The 19619-nt window shown below is 31.9% G+C and overlaps 1 protein-coding gene, 1 long non-coding RNA gene and 1 pseudogene across 2 annotated transcripts; 1 reads left to right on the top strand and 2 right to left on the bottom strand.

Moving 5' to 3' along the window:
* Positions 1-4908, bottom strand: part of LOC139484749 (H(+)/Cl(-) exchange transporter 4-like) — a 28302-nt pseudogene extending 23394 nt beyond the window's left edge.
* A 1180-nt stretch (positions 4909-6088) lies between these two features.
* Positions 6089-18029, bottom strand: LOC139484751 (uncharacterized). The gene is made up of 3 exons (XR_011655145.1): positions 17972-18029; positions 16061-16129; positions 6089-6230 (listed from the first exon to the last, which is right to left on the bottom strand). It is a non-coding gene; the product is annotated as an uncharacterized lncRNA (long non-coding RNA).
* Positions 8285-16002, top strand: LOC139484743 (uncharacterized). Its single transcript, XM_071268661.1, has 5 exons — positions 8285-8342; positions 8710-9343; positions 11159-11242; positions 14665-14719; positions 14892-16002. Exons 1-5 carry the CDS (start codon positions 8287-8289, stop codon positions 15725-15727), a joined length of 1665 nt encoding a protein of 554 aa, XP_071124762.1. The 5' UTR covers positions 8285-8286; the 3' UTR covers positions 15728-16002.
* Positions 18030-19619: the final 1590 nt, after the last annotated feature.

Genomic DNA, 19619 nt, shown 5'->3' on the forward strand with positions numbered 1-19619 from the left:
AATTACATTCTTTTCTGAAATTTTAATATTGAGAATATAATATTAATGAATGATGGTTGTCAAAAAAATTGCGGGCCCAAGACAATATTAGTATTTTCCCAGCACCGTCTTATTTTTCATGTTTTTAGTCTCGTTTTGACCCGGTTAAATATTAAGTAAAAATTTCTTGCCAAGTGACAGTAATATATTTGCGAAGTTGATAAGGAAGCCCGTTCCAGCGACACATCTATATACCTTAATAAGGAAGTGACACACCTCATTGCAGGTTTGGTGACCAGTACAGTAAACTAACATGTTTATACGAGGTTACCTCAATATAAAACCGAGTCCCTTTTATACATGCCATATAAAACAAACAAAATGAATGTATTCCATTTATCTATTTGTTATCTTTTATATGTATGCGCTGTACATAATTGATTTAAACTCCTTTGGTATATATTCCATATGGCGGTGCCCCTACTTACATGAGGCTTATACACAGAAGAAGAGACCGAGCGCCATCTGTCGTCATAATGATCGTTAGCATAATACAACGCCGATGACATTTAACACTTCGACATTTCATACATCGACAATTCACGAATCGACAAGTCACATGTAACATCAATATACAAAAAGACAATTTACCAATAAAGAATTTTGAAATCTACAAGTTACAAATTGACAATTAACAAATGAAGAATGTTGAATTTTAATACAAAGATACAAGTTACAAATCGACAATTTACGAATGAAGCATTATGAAATTGCACAGTTACAAGTAACAAACTGACAATTTAACGATTAAGAATGTTGAAACTACAAAGGTGCAAGTTACAAATTGACAATTTACGAATTAAGCATTAGGAATTTCACACTAACAAGTTGCAAATTAACAATTTACGAATTAACAATTTAGAAATTACACAGTTACAAGTAACGAATTGACAAGTTACGAATTAAGAATTTTGACCCCGTTGGCTTTCCATATATTTTTGCTTAATTATGATATTTTGGTATTTTCACTCATTTTTCTTAGAAAAAAAACTTTAGTTTTAAATTATACACTAGTATATTATCATTTCAGGGTTATCTTACTTAAAAATAAGACTCTTATGAACCACAGTTCTGTATTTTTGGAGAAAACAGAATAATATCCTTTTGAGGGTTATTTAACATACTCCTACAAACATGGGACAGAATCCTTTGAATAATGCATAAATAAAACTAAGAAAGTAGCATGTTGCCTCTATGTTTTAAGGGGGCATGTTTTTTTGTGGTCTCAAAGAGGAATTTTCAGTCTGAATATCTTTATCATATATAAGGTATAAAGGATACATTCCATCTTTTCCTAAAGCATCTCAAACCCATTTACTTGTCATCACAGCTAACATTAATGGCACAATATACTGCAATCCACCAGTCAACTCAAACATAATTACCACTAAAGATACTGAAATATATAAAAGTAGGTCACTGTAATCTAGCATGTCATCACAGCTAACATTAATGGCACAATATACTGCAATCCACTAGTTAACTCAAACATAATTACCACTAAAGATACTGAAATATATAAAAGTAGGTTACAGTAATTTTTATATCAATAAATTGTAACATAAAAACAACTTAAAAATAATCACTACAAAAGACTTTGAAATATATAGAAGTAGGTCACTGTAATTATCTAGTATATCTTTTACTGTTAACAAAAATGGAACAGAAGTGGTTTAGTGTCCATCTGTTGTATTAGGATAGTGAAAATAATGTAAACAAAACACATTATTATGTACAAATGAGTTGCATGCAATGATTCTGACCAGTTACTTTCCTATTCCAAAGCAGCTTGGGCTTCAATTTAACAAAATAACACTGATATATGACTTAGTACTATACTTTTAACCTCACCAGTCATTCTTGTAACTCCCTCTTAAGCTGCAGCAGCCCCAACCATGGCATACAATCCTGGTGTTATGGTACATAACTGTTTTGACTGGCACATATTCTGGAAAAATGGGTTGTCATGGTTCCTCCTAAAAAGATAACATTATAAACAGTAACAGGCAATGCATTTATCAACAAAAAAAACATATTTGTAAAACTTTTTCTGACAGGAAATGATGTGGACCCTTAGGTAACTTGACCTTAAATCCTCCCTTCCAAAACTGCAAAAATAATCAGTTGTATACATTTGTAGTGGTCATGTTATTCAATAAATGAGCACAGTCACATTCAATTTCAGTGATAGTTAGTTTTCAAAGAGTGCAATATGACAGACAGAAACTTCATAACATATACAAGGTATGAAGAACACAGGTTACTCCCTTGTTGCTGCATCAAGATTATAATCCTGATGTCTTGCAATCTATGAATGTCCAAGCAAATAATCAAGAATGTGTCCATTGTACACTGATGCCCCACTAGAGAACTTTCATTTTCTATGTTCAGTGGACTGTGAAATTGGGGTCAAAACTCTAATTTGGCATTAACATAAGAAATATTTTATCATAGGGAACATGTGAACTAAGCTTCAAGTTGATTGGAACTCAACTTCATCAAAACCATAATGCCTACAAAAGGGGCATCAAAAATGTTTTCAATATCAAAGTTTGCTAAGTTCTGCCCAATTTCTGAAAGATATAATGTCACAAAATATAGGTCAAAGTGACTACTATTTCAAGTTTATGCTAAACTACTCCTAAGAAAACTTTCATTAAAAGTTAAAAAACATTCTTCTTCTTTCAAGTTTATTAGAAATGACCACTGTTGCCTACTTTTGCCTGGCTAACTCTCAAACTATTTAATTATAAGAACTCAATAGTAAACGTTGATGCAGGCTAATAAACCATAAAATAATTTATCTTCCTACTTTATCCTAGCAATATATATATTTATATATATATATAACTCGTCTAAACATCAACTCAACAATGTTAGATCTGTAAATTTGCTTTCGCAAATTTTTGGTTCTTCCCTCGCCGGGATTCGAACCCATGCTACTGTGATATCGTGACACCAAATCGCCTGCACTGCAGCCGTCCCGCTAGACCACACGACCACCTGGGCTCTTAAAAAAAGAGCTTTCGCTGGCCGTGTGTTACCTTTCCACGTCAGTTTTAATCTAGCGGCGTACTGCAGTACATGATATATAAGGCATGAAGATGTTATTGTTACAGATCAGCTAAATTATCTATAGTAAAGGATCCTACAAATTAATGTTAGATACAGTCACAGAAAATAATTATATTTATAAGTACGTCTGAGTCAGTGACAACCCTACAACAGATGCATCCATCGGATCCCCATCAATGATGGTGATACATGGCTGTGATATACAACTCGTCTAAACATCAACCCAACAATGTTAGATCTGTAAATTTGCTTTCGCAAATTTTTGGTTCTTCCCTCGCCGGGATTCGAACCCATGCTACTGTGATATCGTGACACCAAATCGCCTGCACTGCAGCCGTCCCGCTAGACCACACGACCACCTGGGCTCTTAAAAAAAGAGCTTTCGCTGGCCGTGTGTTACCTTTACACGTCAGTTTTAATCTAGCGGCGTACTGCAGTACATGATATATAAGGCATGAAGATGTTATTGTTACAGATCAGCTAAATTATCTATAGTAAAGGATCCTACAAATTAATGTTAGATACAGTCACAGAAAATAATTATATTTATAAGTACGTCTGAGTCAGTGACAATCCTACAACAGATGCATCCATCGGATCCCCATCAATGATGGTGATACATGGCTGTGTACATAATGTATATACAACTCGTCTAAACATCAACCCAACAATGTTAGATCTGTAAATTTCCTTTCGCAAATTTTTGGTTCTTCCCTCGCCGGGATTCGAACCAGTGCTACTGTGATATCGTGACACCAAATCGCCTGCACTGCAGCCGTCCCGCTAGACCACACGACCACCTGGGCTCTTAAAAAAAGAGCTTTCGTTGGCCGTGTGTTACCTTTCCACGTCAGCTTTAATCTAGCGGCGTACTGCAGTACATGATATATAAGGCATGAAGATGTTATTGTTACAGATCAGCTAAATTATCTATAGTAAAGGATCCTACAAATTAATGTTAGATAAAGTCACAGAAAATAATTATATTTATAAGTACGTCTGAGTCAGTGACAACCCTACAACAGATGCATCCATCGGATCCCCATCAATGATGGTGATACATGGCTGTGTACATAATGTATATACAACTCGTCTAAACATCAACCCAACAATATTAGATCTGTAAATTTGCTTTCGCAAATTTTTGGTTCTTCCCTCGCCGGGATTCGAACCCATGCTACTGTGATATCGTGAAACCAAATCGCCTGCACTGCAGCCGTCCCGCTAGACCACACGACCACCTGGGCTCTTAAAAAAAGAGCTTTCGCTGGTCGTGTGTTACCTTTCCACGTCAGTTTTAATCTAGCGGCGTACTGCAGTACATGATATATAAGGCATGAAGATGTTATTGTTACAGATCAGCTAAATTATCTATAGGAAAGGATCCTACAAATTAATGTTAGATACAGTCACAGAAAATAATTATATTTATAAGTACGTCTGAGTCAGTGACAGCCCTACAACAGATGCATCCATCGGATCCCCATCAATGATGGTGATACATGGCTGTGTACATAATGTATATACAACTCGTCTATACTGTAGGACTGCCGTAAACTTACCAACATGAAAAGTAATACATTTTTTGGCTACTACTTATAGTTGATGTCTATAATCTTGAAATTCTGTGTGATTGTGAACACACAGCATATGGATGTTGGGATGACAATGCTTCTTTAGCTCTCTATGAACTTCATCTTGATGAACATAAGATAATACTTACACTACTAACTGTTCCATGCCTATACCAACAATTCTTCCTACAATAGCTCCTACTGCCATACTGGGAATAAATAAACCAAGGCACCTGAAAACAGTTATGTAAATAGACAGTTTGACAATATGTGATCTGATGACAGCAAAATGAAATTTTTTCATGCTTTATTTTTAGAAGAACAATATTTCTTAGATGTGGGAACAGAATAACTGTATTGACCTTACACATCAGCTATTTCAAAATTCAGTGAACATAGCCAGGAAACAAATACATGGAAGTTGTAAAAATGCAAGCTTCATCTGATGAGTAAAGTCATTTCCAACTATTTCACATTCTTTGTTGTGCAGTGGTTGTAATTGGTTGCTGTCTATAATTAATTTTTTTTAAGCTTTTTAGTTATTCATAAACTTTTTTTATGTTTTTTTTTTTTGTTATTCATAAACTTACTTAATGGTTGCTTACTTTGCTCTAAATCTCGTCTTTCTATTTTTAATAATATAATAATAATAATAATATATTTGCCACTGGATGGATGTACAGCAACCAACAATCAATCGATCTTTTTTTAATATATACCAGCTTTGAAAAGTGCTTGGTATGACTATAAATTTTCACTTCTGTGCTCGTACTATAAACAACAAAATTATTAATTTTGTACAAAAAATATTTGTTTTCTTTACTGTGTATCTAACAAAACAAAATTATTTTCATTTACCTGTGTACATTATTCTATTTGGCGACATGTTGTTCAAAGTTTTGGTTGTTTTTCTGAAATTGTTTAACATATCACCCCTTTTTTTAATGATCTTGTATTAACATTGTTTAAATAAAATTATTAGTTCAGTGTATCTTCACTTGTTTGTGTTAATGTGTCTTTTGATTGCGTTTAGCTATTTTAAATCAGATTTTATAGTGTGTCTTTCTATGTTGTGATGTTACACTATTTTTTCAGGTAAGGGTGAAGGTTCTTATCTATCAAATGCATTTGTTTGCCCCTGTCCTCAGTCAGCAACCTGATTTTCCATTCTTTTTGTTTGATGATGTGTTTCATATGTGTTCCTAGTTTTTTTTTTAATTTAGATTAGACCCTTGGTTTTCCTGTTTGAATGGTTTTACACTAGTAATTTTTGGGGGGCTTTATAGCCTGCTGTTATGTGTCAACCAAGGCTCTGTGTTTAAGACCATACATTGACCTATAATGTTTTATTTAACAGAGTAGATGCTTTGTGCAGAGGAAAATAGACCATGGACACTTACCTTTATACCAAAGGTAAAAATAGTAATTAGACCTTTAAATGGTAGTCCCAGAAACAGCATTCACAGGGCAGTGTAAACTTCATCCCCTGATACTGTACTGGAGGTGTAAGAACTCAAAGAGGTGGAGTTTCTGTTGTAATCACTGAAAAACATAAATTTATAATATGATCTTACTAATGAACATTATCAGGTCCATAATACAAATGTACAGTTTTTACTTCAAAAAACTCTGCAAAATCAAATAACAAAAACTGCATTTTTTAGATTTGTTCTCTTTAAATGCCTCATTGTTTGCCCAATTTGTTTTTTAATGGAATTTTAATCTAAACCATTTCTTAATACAATTGTATATAAATAAAAATTTTATATTTATAGTGTCTTGCCTACTTTTGCTGTTAATCACAGGCTAAACAAAAATGAGGGAAAAATAAAATTGTTCCTGTTGATACTATCTTTTGATTGTAAAAAGCTTCTGTCCAAGTTTGGTAAAAATCCAAGATAGTTTATGAATCTAATAAATGTTTTAAAGACTTTAACTGCAGACTGTATGTAATGTTAACTGGAAGAAAAACTAAGTCAATTTATAAGTAAAATAAAGATACACAGGTACAAAATTAAATCCTTTTGATCATTTACAAGCTTCTGTACAAGTTTGGTACAAATCTAAAATGGTATAGGAAAGTTATCAAAATTCTAAAAACTTTAACCACAGAGTGAAGGTGTTGTTTCCTGGCAGAAAATCTAAGTCCATTTAAAAGTGAAATACTGGGCACAGCTTTAAAGACCGCAGAGGTCGAACCCTGAAAAGTTGGGGCAAGTATGGACACAACATTCAAGCTTGATACAGCTCTGAATTTAGATTGTGATTAAATAGTTGACACAGCATAGGTTTCTGGCACAGAATGAATGTGGTCTCATGTACTCAATTAAATTTACCTATAATGGTCCAATCTCCAAAATCTAAATACATGGCAATGGATTGATTCAGAATATCAATTAATCCCAAGAACATCAAACAAAGTTAAATTTTGGACCCCAAATTGGACTAACTTAAAAACTTTGACCATATTCAAAAATCAAAATTCATGTTAAGATTCGGCATATTAAAGAACCCTAAGAATTCAGATTTTGTTAAATATCAAAAAAAATTAAATTTTGAACCCTTTCGACCTTTATGTAGACCAATTTGAAAACGGGACCAAAATCTTAAAATAAAAAACAGTAAGATTCAGCATTTTAAAGAACCCCAATAATTCGATTTTTTATTAAATAAAATAAAGTTTTATTTTGGACCCTTTTGACCTCAATGTAGACCAATTTGATAACAGGGCCCAAAAAAATCGAAATTTTAAATACAAGGTTAGATTTAGCATATCAATGAACCCTAAGAATTCAAATTTTGTTAAAATCAAACTCAAGTTTAATTTTGGACCCTTTGGACCTTAATGTAGACTAATTTGAAAATGGGACCCAAAATTAAAAATATAAATACAAGGCTAGATTTAGCATATCAATGAACCCCAAGAATTTAAGTTTTGATGAAATCAAACAAAGTTTAATTTTGGACCCTTTGGACCTCAAGTGGACCAATCTAAAACACGGGGACCAAATTCCAAAGACTTAATACATTGTAAGATTCATCATATTGAAGAACCCCAAGAATTCAAGAATAAAACCTCATTGAAATTGGTCAAGAAATAAGCAATGTATACAAAGTATTAGAAAAGTGTTGTTTTTGGTCCCTAATTACTTAACAGTTTAGCCTATAACCCCCAAAATCAATGCCAACCTTCCTTTTTTGGAATGGAACCTTGTGGTACAATTTACACACAAGTTATTGTCTGGAAACTAGAAAAATACTTATTTTGACTCCTTTGATAAAGAAAAAATGTTAAAATAGTAAAAACAAAAAGATTAACAAGTTGTACACAACCTTGAAAAAAGAAAATTAAGTTCTAAAATTGATACTAATGCCTACATTTTATGTTCACAATGGTTAAAAAACATTATATAGAAACCTTTATATGAAATCCGTACTACTTGACAATAAAAGCCCTACATTTCTTTCAATTTCCCAACAAATATATTACATATTAATAGTCTAGTCCTTTTAAAAAAATCCAGGTAAATATGTAAAGTTTTATATGGTTAAACCCAAGTGTATGTTACTAAAAATAGTGTAGGTAATTCCCCAATTTATGAATTTTTGTCAGCCATTATACAATCATTTATTCAAAGGGAAACAAAAAAGAAAGTAAGTAAATTAAAAACGTTTTTAATCATTTTATATAGTGAATATTCCTTATAGGTTTAAGGCAATTCTGATACCTTTATCAATATAAATGATATTTGCAACTTTTAAATCAATGTTACAATTTAAAATCATTTGATTAGGAGAAAAGGCTTAAATCCAAATATAAGGATAAAAATAAAATAATCTATATTCTTAATTCAATGTTTTATGAAATAAAAGTTGTATCTCTCAACATGTACATTCAGTAGTTATACATTGTAAAACGATACTAAATAAAATGAGAGCCATGTCATACATTATTATTAGAGACTATCAAAATGTACAGATATAATACTATCAAGTCAAGATTTATATCATGTGTTTATAGAATGGATAAAGAAGATAAGAGAAGAAGATACTTTGTTGTTGGATCTGTTTACTTAGAGGTTGTTACTCCATTGTTTCAACAAAAGTTAGAAGAAAAATATAAAGGCCTAAACTTCAGATGTTTGAAGGATTTTCTTGATAATGAGGCAGTCATCCACATCTTATTTCACCTACGCAACAGGAATGCATGGTGCTGTATAGATAAAGCAAACTGCACCAACCAAAGAGCTCTTCCTCTAAATCATCACCAATGGAAACAATTATATGCTGAAAATCCAGGGCCTGGTATACACAACCGTTTTTGTAAGTACACAGCCAATTCAGTCAAGCCCGAAGATCTTGATTTGAGTTTGTGTGGTCTAATACTGTATAACTGCTGCAATTTGGGACAACTTGATCGAGAAGCAGTCCACATCCTCAGACGGAATAAGAATGACTACTTGAGTCATAACACAACTTGTGGTATTACCAGTGATGAGTATGACCCATTGATGGATGAGCTTAAAACCAATATCCTTCAACTTGACCATACCAAAGAAGATGAACTGGTAAAAATACAGAGAAGACCACTTGATGATTCACTGTGTAACAAATACACAACAATCCTTCTGGATATCCACGAAATATTGGAAAAGGTATTGTATTATTTCAATGTAATACACTGTTATCACAGGGGTATGTCTCGCTTTTTTGTAATTTCGATAATGCAAATAAAAATAGCAACACTTTAACATTTAAGTTTTGCAAATATTCAAAGTCAGTGAACAGTATATGGCTAAAAAATCTTCATGGAAATGAGATGTGCCAATGCTAATACAACTGCATACTAAATACCATTGACTTATCATAAATAGTTCCCTTTTTACCAAACCTAAACACAAACAAATACATGTAAACTAAGTAAAATTTAAAAGTCAATAAACCATGACCAAGGGGGCGGGGGACAAAATATCTCCATTGAAATGAAATGTACCAATGGTAATACAACTGCATACCAAATACTATTGACTTATCATAAATAGTTCCCTTTTAACAAACCTAAACACATACTTTAATATACATGTAAACTAAGGGAAAATTTCAAAGTCAAAAGACCATGACTGAGGGGGTGGGGCCAAAAAATCTCAGTGGAAATGAGATATGCCAATGCTTATGCAACTGCATACCAATTATCATCAACTTACTACTAGTGGTTCCTCATAAACTGACCTAATCACAAACTAATACATGAAAAATAAGCAAAATATCAAAGTCAATGGACCGTAACTGAAGAGGCAGGGCCAAATAATCTCCATGGTGATGAGATGTGCCAATACTAATACAACTGCATGCAAAATATCTTTGACTTACCACTAGTTGTTCACCATAAACTAGTCTTTAATACAAACTAATACATTTTTGACGCCGCTTTCACAGCCGCCAATGCCGATCCCGGAAACACCATACCTATGTCTCACTTTTAGACTCTATCAAGTGAGACCAAAAATATAACAAAAGAGTTGTTATTCATTATTACTTTGTATGGGGAGGATGGAGAATGAAAAAAAAATGTGGTATGATTGCCAATGAGACAACTCTCAATAAGAGACCAAATGACACAGAAATTAACAACTATAGGTCACCGTACAGCATTCAACAATGAGGCATTCAACAATGAGCAAAGCCCATACCACATAGTCAGCTGTAAAAGACCCAAAAATGACAATTGTAAAGCAATTCAAACGAAAATAAATGACAGACTAATTTATGTACAACAAGAATGTGTCCCCAGTTCATTGATGCCCCATCCGCACTATCATTTTCTATGTTCAGGTCGTGAAAATGGGGGAAAATCTCTAATTTGGCATTAAAATTAAAAAGATCATATCATAGGTAACATGTGTACTAAATTTCAAGTTGATTGGACTTCAACTTCATCAAAAACTCCATTGACCAAAAACTTTAACCTGAAGTAGGACGAACGAACGAACCAATGAATGGACATTTGGACGAACAGAAGCACAGAACAGAAAGCATCATGCATATAAATGGGGCATAAAAATGAACAAAAATGAAATATGTAATACATCAACAAACAACAACCCCTGAATTACAGATAACCAACCCTCCCCTAACATGGGGCAGTGGTGTAACTGTACAACATAAGAACCAATATTATGTATAGTTTAAACCCACATTTCTTTATATGCCTGGCACCTTTCAGGATGCAGATGGACAAGGGTAAAACTTAGTGCCCCCTCTGTTACAACAGGGGCATAAAAAAAAGTGCAAAAGGTCAATAATAGCCGTACCAGTGAAAAATCTGTGAACTTCATGTGCAATATTGTTGTTGATATAAAACAGACAGCGTAATTATTGTAGGTTATAAGTTATTTCATTTAATGTAAATACGGGATTATAACTGTATCGTATGCCCTTAAAAATCATAAGTATAAACATTTTAATTTCAGATTGACACCAAAATAGATTTAAGTACAAATCAAATATTAGATACTGTAAACATGAACACTGCTCGGCTTACAGCTAAAATAGAGGTATGTTTAATTTACACATTTAAACACATAAATAAAGATTTCTATGAAATGACAGGACATACAGGTTCAGATATCATGAATTGAAGAAAGACAGAAAAGACAAAAAAAAACCTGGAGCCATTTATTTCAATATATATTTGCATTTTTAAACATAACTATTCACTCAATACTCTGTTTTCCCTTGTATCTAATTCAATTTTATAAAACACATAATTTAAATAATGGTGCTGGGTGTATGACATCTTCTTAAAATTTGCAAAACCTATTCAAATTTCATAAATTGTATTTTAAACAAATTATTCTTCTACACTAAAAGCTATCAATTATATAGACAATAACTGTTTAGTGTCTTTAAATATCAGCTGTAATTGTACGAGGCTAGGAAACAAGGTGTATGCGAGCTTTTAGCGAGCTACTACACCTGTTTCGAGCCGAGTACAAATACAGCTGATATTTAAAGACACTAATCAGTTATTGTCTTTATCCTGCAATTAATTCTGTATATTGTTTGTGTTTTGAAAGACACAAAAACTAACTTATTTACCATTTATTTTCGATTTGTAATCCCTCGAGGCTCGCGTAGTAATATCAAAATCACACATTACGCTAAAGACTGGTTCGCAAAAGAAGAATCTCGAATGGTCAACAATAATACATCGCTCAAGATGAATAATTATCTATTTTAACATAACAACTAATTTCAACAGTAAAAACAAATTACAAAACATTGTCCAATTTGAAACAGAAGTGTACGAGTTGTCCTACGCTTCAGACTTGACATTCACTAAACATGCATGCTGAAATTGACATGGTTGTTTTTGTTACACAATCATTCACATTCAAGTTTTGAAATCGACAATTGTCATCGTCATTGGAATGCAACTGGAATACACATTCTGAGGTCACACAGGTTCAAACAATACTCAGTCCGGCAGTGGGCGGAGCTATAAAGCTATATCTGTATAGTATACAGATACAGCATAGCGATATCTGTATGACTGTATCTGTATAGTAGGACACCCAATTGCAGGATTAAAACTAATAAATAAAAGTGGTCAACTGCATAGTGTAATAAAATTGTGTTGTTGAAATGACTTTACACATAACCTATCCCTTTCGACGAAGAATCCCCATTAACCTTGATTCATGCTTTAGACAGCTGGGGATGAGTCCCAGTTTAACGGGATCAGAAAACCTCTTTTACATTTCCTGCTAAAAAAACATTGCATAAACTAGTAATCTTTCTTTCTTTAATACCTGGATGAAAGTGTAAACATGGCACTATCATTTGTTGAAGACTGTGTATATTGCAATATCAAAGGTTTTTTTTATAATTTTGTGTCCTCACAAAAAAGCTAATTTTGGTTAATTTTTTAAAAGCCATAATTTATTCATCTTATTTAAAAGAATGTATATACAGTACAGTGTTACATGTGTAATTTGATAAAATAGCTATAGACAAGTGTCCTTTCTCTATGTAAAAGAATATAACTTATTTTTTTCTACAAATTTTAACCAACTGTCTAAAAAAACTGAACAAATAAGGAAAAATCAATTTAAAAGTACAAAAATGTATAGTTTTATTGTCTTTTGGGACATATTTGACACATTCATTAATGTTTTTATAGATGTTAATCACTACTTCCATTTTTTTTTGACAAACAATAGGTGAGCTTGGGTATCAATAACAATATCAATAAAGTTAAAAGTGGTTGATTGTCATTATTTGTTTGAAATTGTTTTAGTAATTAATAGAATTAATGTCAGGTAAAAAACACAAAACAGCTTTGACACTTAGGAAAGTATATACATTTCTCTTTAAATTACGAAACAGTTTATTGTAATAAAAGATATTTTGTATTGATGAAACTTCTGACGTCACCTATTGTTTACTATGCATATTGTTTGTAATATTATGCCATATGTATACACTGTATATGTACTTGTTCATACTGAAGAGCATCCCGTAAGGCTCAAAGTTAATAAAGAATAAAAATTAGAAAGCACATACTATACACGCAATTATGGAAAGACAAAATGTATTCAATTTGTTAATAAATGAAATCTGGTTTTAACTTCCATTTAGAATTAAAAGGGCTCAAATATTTATGTCGACCATCAAAGTATAATTGTACCTTTAAGTTAATGTTTTCTGCATTTGAATTTCAATGTAGTTTTGAAAAAATATTGGGTTAACTTATATGAAATTGGAGTTAATATCAGAAGTTTTCAATCAAGGAAAAAAGTGCTTTCAAGACATATTCTTGTATCATAAGAGCTCAATCTCACAACAAAATATTGGAGAGGCAATTTCCTTTAGTAAACTGTTAACAAATGAAAACACTTGGTTATACAAATTAGTTATATAGATGATACAATTTATCACATTAAACAAGGTCCATTCATTGTGAATACTAGTTTCATGATTTTTCATTCAAGCTTTACATTTTCTTATTTTCATCTTGTCTATCAAAAACTATTTTCATATATATACAAGATTTGTAATCAGCAAGTAAATCATATGAATGTAATCTTAAAGTAATCTAAAAGTAATCATGATTATACCTGTTTTTGCAATGTAATCGATTACATTACGATGACTTGTAATCAGAAATGGCATGATTACTGATTACATATGATTACACTGCAAAATGTAATCGATTACAGCTGATTACGATTACTGATTACGATTACCCCATGCATGGAACGGACATTGTTCAGTGTAAGGAATTTGTTTAACCTCATTAAAATTTTGAAACTTTTGCTGTTTTGGTTTAAAAATTACGCTTTAAGGTCAAAAATTCAAAATTTTGAGAATTTCATCAAAATAATGATGAAAATTTGCAAATTTTGATTTTTATGCCCAAAAAAATATCAAAACATGAACAAAACTGTGTAAATGGTGTAGGTGAATAAAATAAAGACAAAAATAACTGCAAACATAATTTTTATTTATATTTCATATAAAGATCTCTCTCTTGTGTCATAATAGCCAGGGAAGCCATGGTCTCAGAGTAGCTTTTGTCAGGGCTACTATAGGTGAAAGGGTTAAATTAGTTGTTTTTACAACTATTCTAGAAAATCATTTTTTGAAGAGGTTAAATCAAAATTGTGAAACACTTCTGTATCAAACAAATTTTATGTTTAAAAACATTTGCCTTGAAAACAGACACTTAAGAAAATAAAGAAAATTGACTAGACAGGAACTGTAAAATAAACTGATTTTATACCGATGGTTGTTTTGGGAACATATTGACATATAGTTATGGCACTCAGAAATTAACAAAACTGTCGGAAAATGTGTAAATGCCATTGTAGAGTAGATTTACAGTAACTATAATCGTAAATAAGATAAATTATACTCATTGCATATTTTCCAAAAAATATCTCTATTCATTTTTATACATTCTCATTTTTTTAAGGAATTAATGCAGAGAGTAGTTTGCCAGAACTATAGGGGAAAATTTGATAAACAAGGTTTGTATCCTACATTCATCATGTTCATAATAATTTTTATGTTAACAAGTTATCTTTTTTCAAGGAACAAACATATCTTTTGAGTGACAAATGATAAATAATGCATATAAAAAAAAATTAAAACTGATCTTCCATTAAGTTCAGTGTACAAACCAGATGCTTCATATTTCAGAAATAAAAGATCAACTTATACAACCATACGAACTAGGACAGCCTATCTTCACACTACATCATGAGATAAACCTGACATCAGTAGTTGGTAATGACAGTGTAGTAACAGATATAGTGATGATGGATGATGGTAAACTGGTGATGTGTTTACCTTTACAGAGGAGACTACTGATCTGTAATACAGATGGATCACAAGTAAACAGTATAGATGTACAGGGTAGACCAGGGAGTGTTACAGCAGTCAACAACTATACAGTAGCTGTTACACTGTGTTATAGTGACCAAATAGATATGTATGACATACACAATACACTCAAACTTAAATCAATAGCAGTACCTGGATGGTTGTGGTGGTACAGTGGCATTACAACTATAAAAAACAAGTTAGTTGTATGTGGTGACAACAGACTACAGATCATAGATCATCAGACAGGAGAGGTGGTACAGAGAGTACAGACTGACTGTGGTCCTGGCAGGTTACATGCTTCTGGTGACAGAATATTCTACTGTGATTGCTCCGCCAACCATAAGTTCAACCACATCAACAAGAAGCTGCACTGGTACAGTTATACTGATGACAGACATCAAACCCTAACATTACCATCACCGCCTAAGAGTATGACTACACTACAAGATGGCAGTCTTTATGTATGGTGTGCGGGTGGATCAATACAACATATGTCATCTGATGGTAAACAGTTTAAGTCCGTTTCAACAAAGGGATTACAAAACTTAGAATACACTTTGATGTCATATAATTTGAAGCAAAGAAAACTCATTATAAAACATGAAAGGGAAGACAATAGGTGTATATTCAATGTTTTCTATGAGGAATAATACAGTCTTGTGCTAACATTTTTTATGTTCAATAACAATATAAGTACTTTAGAAGGAATGAGAGATGGGAGATATGGATGGATAATAGAACAAGTTTCTTCATAAAACATATATATGCAATGAGAGTGTCAAATAGAGACGATTAAAATATGAATACTTCTACTTACAAATATTTTGTTCAAGCCAAATCAAATGAAACTTAAGAATTATTGACTGAAACTGTAGGTGTAGATTATTGAAAGCATTATGTTCCAAAGTAAAAAAAATAACAAAAATGTTTAATGAAAGAAACTTATTACTTATTCACAAAAAACAAGAAAATTTATACATTACCATAACATTGTTTTATCTTCAGCTCCACACCTACTAAACAACTGTCTGATCAATTCACTTGTGTTCATCCTGTAAATATATGTCATGGATAAATATTGAAATTTACAAAAGTTGATCGCATTGTGCTGTATCATTTTGCTCAAGATAATGTCTATAGCTGAACATTTTTTTGTTAAACCTAGCAAAAATATCTATCTTTCCAAGCATTAATTAAATTAGTAAGGTGATACAATAGCTATAAATATTTTCAACACCAATTGCATAGGCTTTTGAACTTTACCTGACAATTTATTGTTCAATTTCTATTAGTTGTGTTATTTCATTTCATCCTGAATATGCAATTATTGAAAATATATATACTTCTATATAGTATTTATAATGAATATTCAAATAAATATAATTTAAATAAGCAATGAATTAGCATGTTCATCTATCCTTATGTGGAGGGATGGAATACTTTCGATCGCGCTACAATGTACGGCGTAGATACGGTTTATGATGGTGAAAGTTCATCCATCGTTCAATTTTCATCCATGGAGATCCCTGTGCATGATATATTTGACATTCAACACTTGGCAAAAAGATATCAGTCAGTTTGAAATGTAAAGATATCAAATGGAGTTAAACAGCGGCCATTCAATCAGTATATATTTTTTAATAGAATCATGTTTACTGTGTGTTATATATGTTTTGCTATTTTTGTACATTACTACTGCTTCCCAAATACATGTCTGTCACAAACTGTTTATAAAAAGTGATCAATTAATATGTGGATATATTTATAAGTTAAACAAGAATGTGTCCAAAGTACACGGTTGCCCCATCCGCACTATCATTTTCTATGTTCATGGACCGTGAAAATGTGCAAAAATCTCTAATTGCATTACAATTAAAAAGATCATATCATAGGGAACATGAGTACTAAGTTTCAAGTAGATTTGACTTCAACTTAATCAAAAACTACCTCGACCAAAAACTTTAACCTGAAGCAGGACAGACGGACGGACGGAATAACGAACGGACAACGGACAAACGGTCGAAGAACAGACGAACAGACGGACCCACAGACCAGAAACATAATGCCCATAAATGGGGCATAAAAAATGGTAAAAATGTTGATACAATTTTAAAATGCAAGTTGAAATTGTACAATTATATCATATATATGCAACACTCACAAACCTGTCGTCCACACCCCAAAAAGACAGTCCATGATAATGAGTATTCGACAGACAGAAAGTTTGTAACCTAAGGTATGAAGCATTTTGGGCTTTGGCCACCTCTGTAATTTTACAGGTCTCCATTTTAGATTATCTTCTTTTAGCTCCGTATTTAATTTTAATTTCAGAAATTGCACCAAAAATACATCGAAATTGACAACCTTGGATATATTTTTTCCTTTTCTTTGGACTCCTGTGGAAAACTATTCATGGACTGGATTGGCTATAGAAATTATTGGCGTCTTAATAAAATGTCAGTGCCAAAATGTTTGAGCTAAATGGACACGTTTTGGGGAGTGTTACATATGTTTGTGTTATTTTTCTTGAAAACAAAATAGAATTAAAAATGTGTTTGGAAATAATAACAGTCTGTTTAATAATGTCAGCAAGTAATATTTTTTTTAAACTTAATAAAAGTACATAAATTATAAAGAAACTAAAATATTTTGTTTAAATTTTTTTTATATAATGTAAATTCAGAAATTATTGCAAGGTTATTATTATTGCAAATAATGCAACAGGTTGAGTATCCCAATAACTTGAACTCCCATTCTGATATTTGATACACAAATCAGTATGCAGATATTCCTGAAATAAATTAAGACTTGCATTTATGTAAATTCTTTAAAAAATCACAATAATTTCTGAATTTTGGTTAATAAATGTTATATACCTACAATCTTCTCAATACCTTGTATATTTGTTTGGATTACTGAGAATGGCTGTTACTAAGGTAACACATAAAACCTACAATAAAAAAAACAAACAATAATAGTACTTCTTTACATTAAAGTAATCCTTTCAGAATATTCATATTTTGTCAATGTCTTATGTCTGTAATGTTAGTATAAACTTTATCATATTTGAATTTCGTTAATTAATTTTTATATAAATCAGGATGTCAGTTTTTCTGGTTTGATTTGTTTTCAATAATTCAATTTGTCATTTCTTGATCTTTCTAGTTGAATATGCAGTATGCGATTTGCTGAGAATCAGAGGCCAAACGGTGACCTTTCGTTTTTTAGTTTCTGTCATTTGGTCTCTGGTAGAGAGTTGTCTCATTGGTAATCTTACCACATCTTCTCATGTTTATATTAAGAAAACATCAATGAACAACACATGGTCTAGACTTGATACTAACACAAAATCAAATGAGGTATATTTTTCATAATATTCAGGACATAAAAGAAAATTTCTGTCAAACCCAATCTTAATTTGTGTTCAATTGTCACTCTGAAGACGATGTAAAGTTAGTCATTTCGAACTAGATCTAGTGGTTCCTATGGTATGATTGCCTTAGTGGTCTTGTGGTAGGGTGTTCACCTCAAGTGAAGAAGGTTGTGTTTTGAAACAAGGCCTGGTCCAACTAAAGACTTTTAAATTAGTATGTTATGCTTTTCCACTAAAAAGTAAAATCACAAAAATACTGAACTTCAAGGAAAATTCAAAAAGGAAAGTCCCAAATCAAATGGCAAAATTCAAACACATCAAACGAATGGATAACAACTGTCATATTCCTGACTTGGTACAGGCATTTTTTTATGTAGAAAATGGTGGATTGAACCTGGTTTTATAGCTGGCTAAATCTCTCACTTGTATGACAGTCGCATCAAATTCCCTTATATTGTCACCGATGTGCAAACAAAACAAACAGACACAATAGGTAAAAATGTCAAAAATAGGGGTACAGCAGTCAACATTGTGTCATCATCTTAATCACTATAAAAACAACAAATATAACGAAGAAGCACGAAAAGGCATACATCATAATTAACATCCTCATTATGATTATATATATATATTATACGATTTTATTCATCTACGTAAAATGCACCTATAAAGGATGAAAGGTTTTAAGTACTGGTGTAAAATTGCGCGTTTGAAATTCAGACAGGTTGACATACCATAATTTTGTCGTTCAAAGTATGGCGGGATATATAAATAGAATGTAGGACAGAAAGTCACAGGACAAAAAGTCACAATTCATTTTTTCTGACTATTTTCTTTGAATAAAAAACGCTTACTTCTACAAAAATATGTTTGCATTTCTCTTGAACTATTGTATAAAATATAAACTAAGCACACAGCATTAAGAATAAGTTCAGAGGATTGTCCACTCTAGAGTCAATGGTATGGTTTATGTTATAAGTAGAAGAGGAATGATTCATTTTCCTATCTCCTGTTGTTGAAGATATAATTCAAAATAAATGGGGAATGTGTTCATAGGAAACTGAGGAAGCCCCTGCTTGCATAAAACTTCATAAAGGAAAATAAATCAAGACCAATAAAAGTGACGCTACCCAAATTTGTTCCTGATTTGAGTTTTGTAGTAATAAGCA

Source organism: Mytilus edulis, chromosome 8 (assembly GCF_963676685.1).
Source record: "Mytilus edulis chromosome 8, xbMytEdul2.2, whole genome shotgun sequence".
Classification (NCBI taxonomy): Eukaryota; Metazoa; Mollusca; class Bivalvia; order Mytilida; family Mytilidae; genus Mytilus; species Mytilus edulis.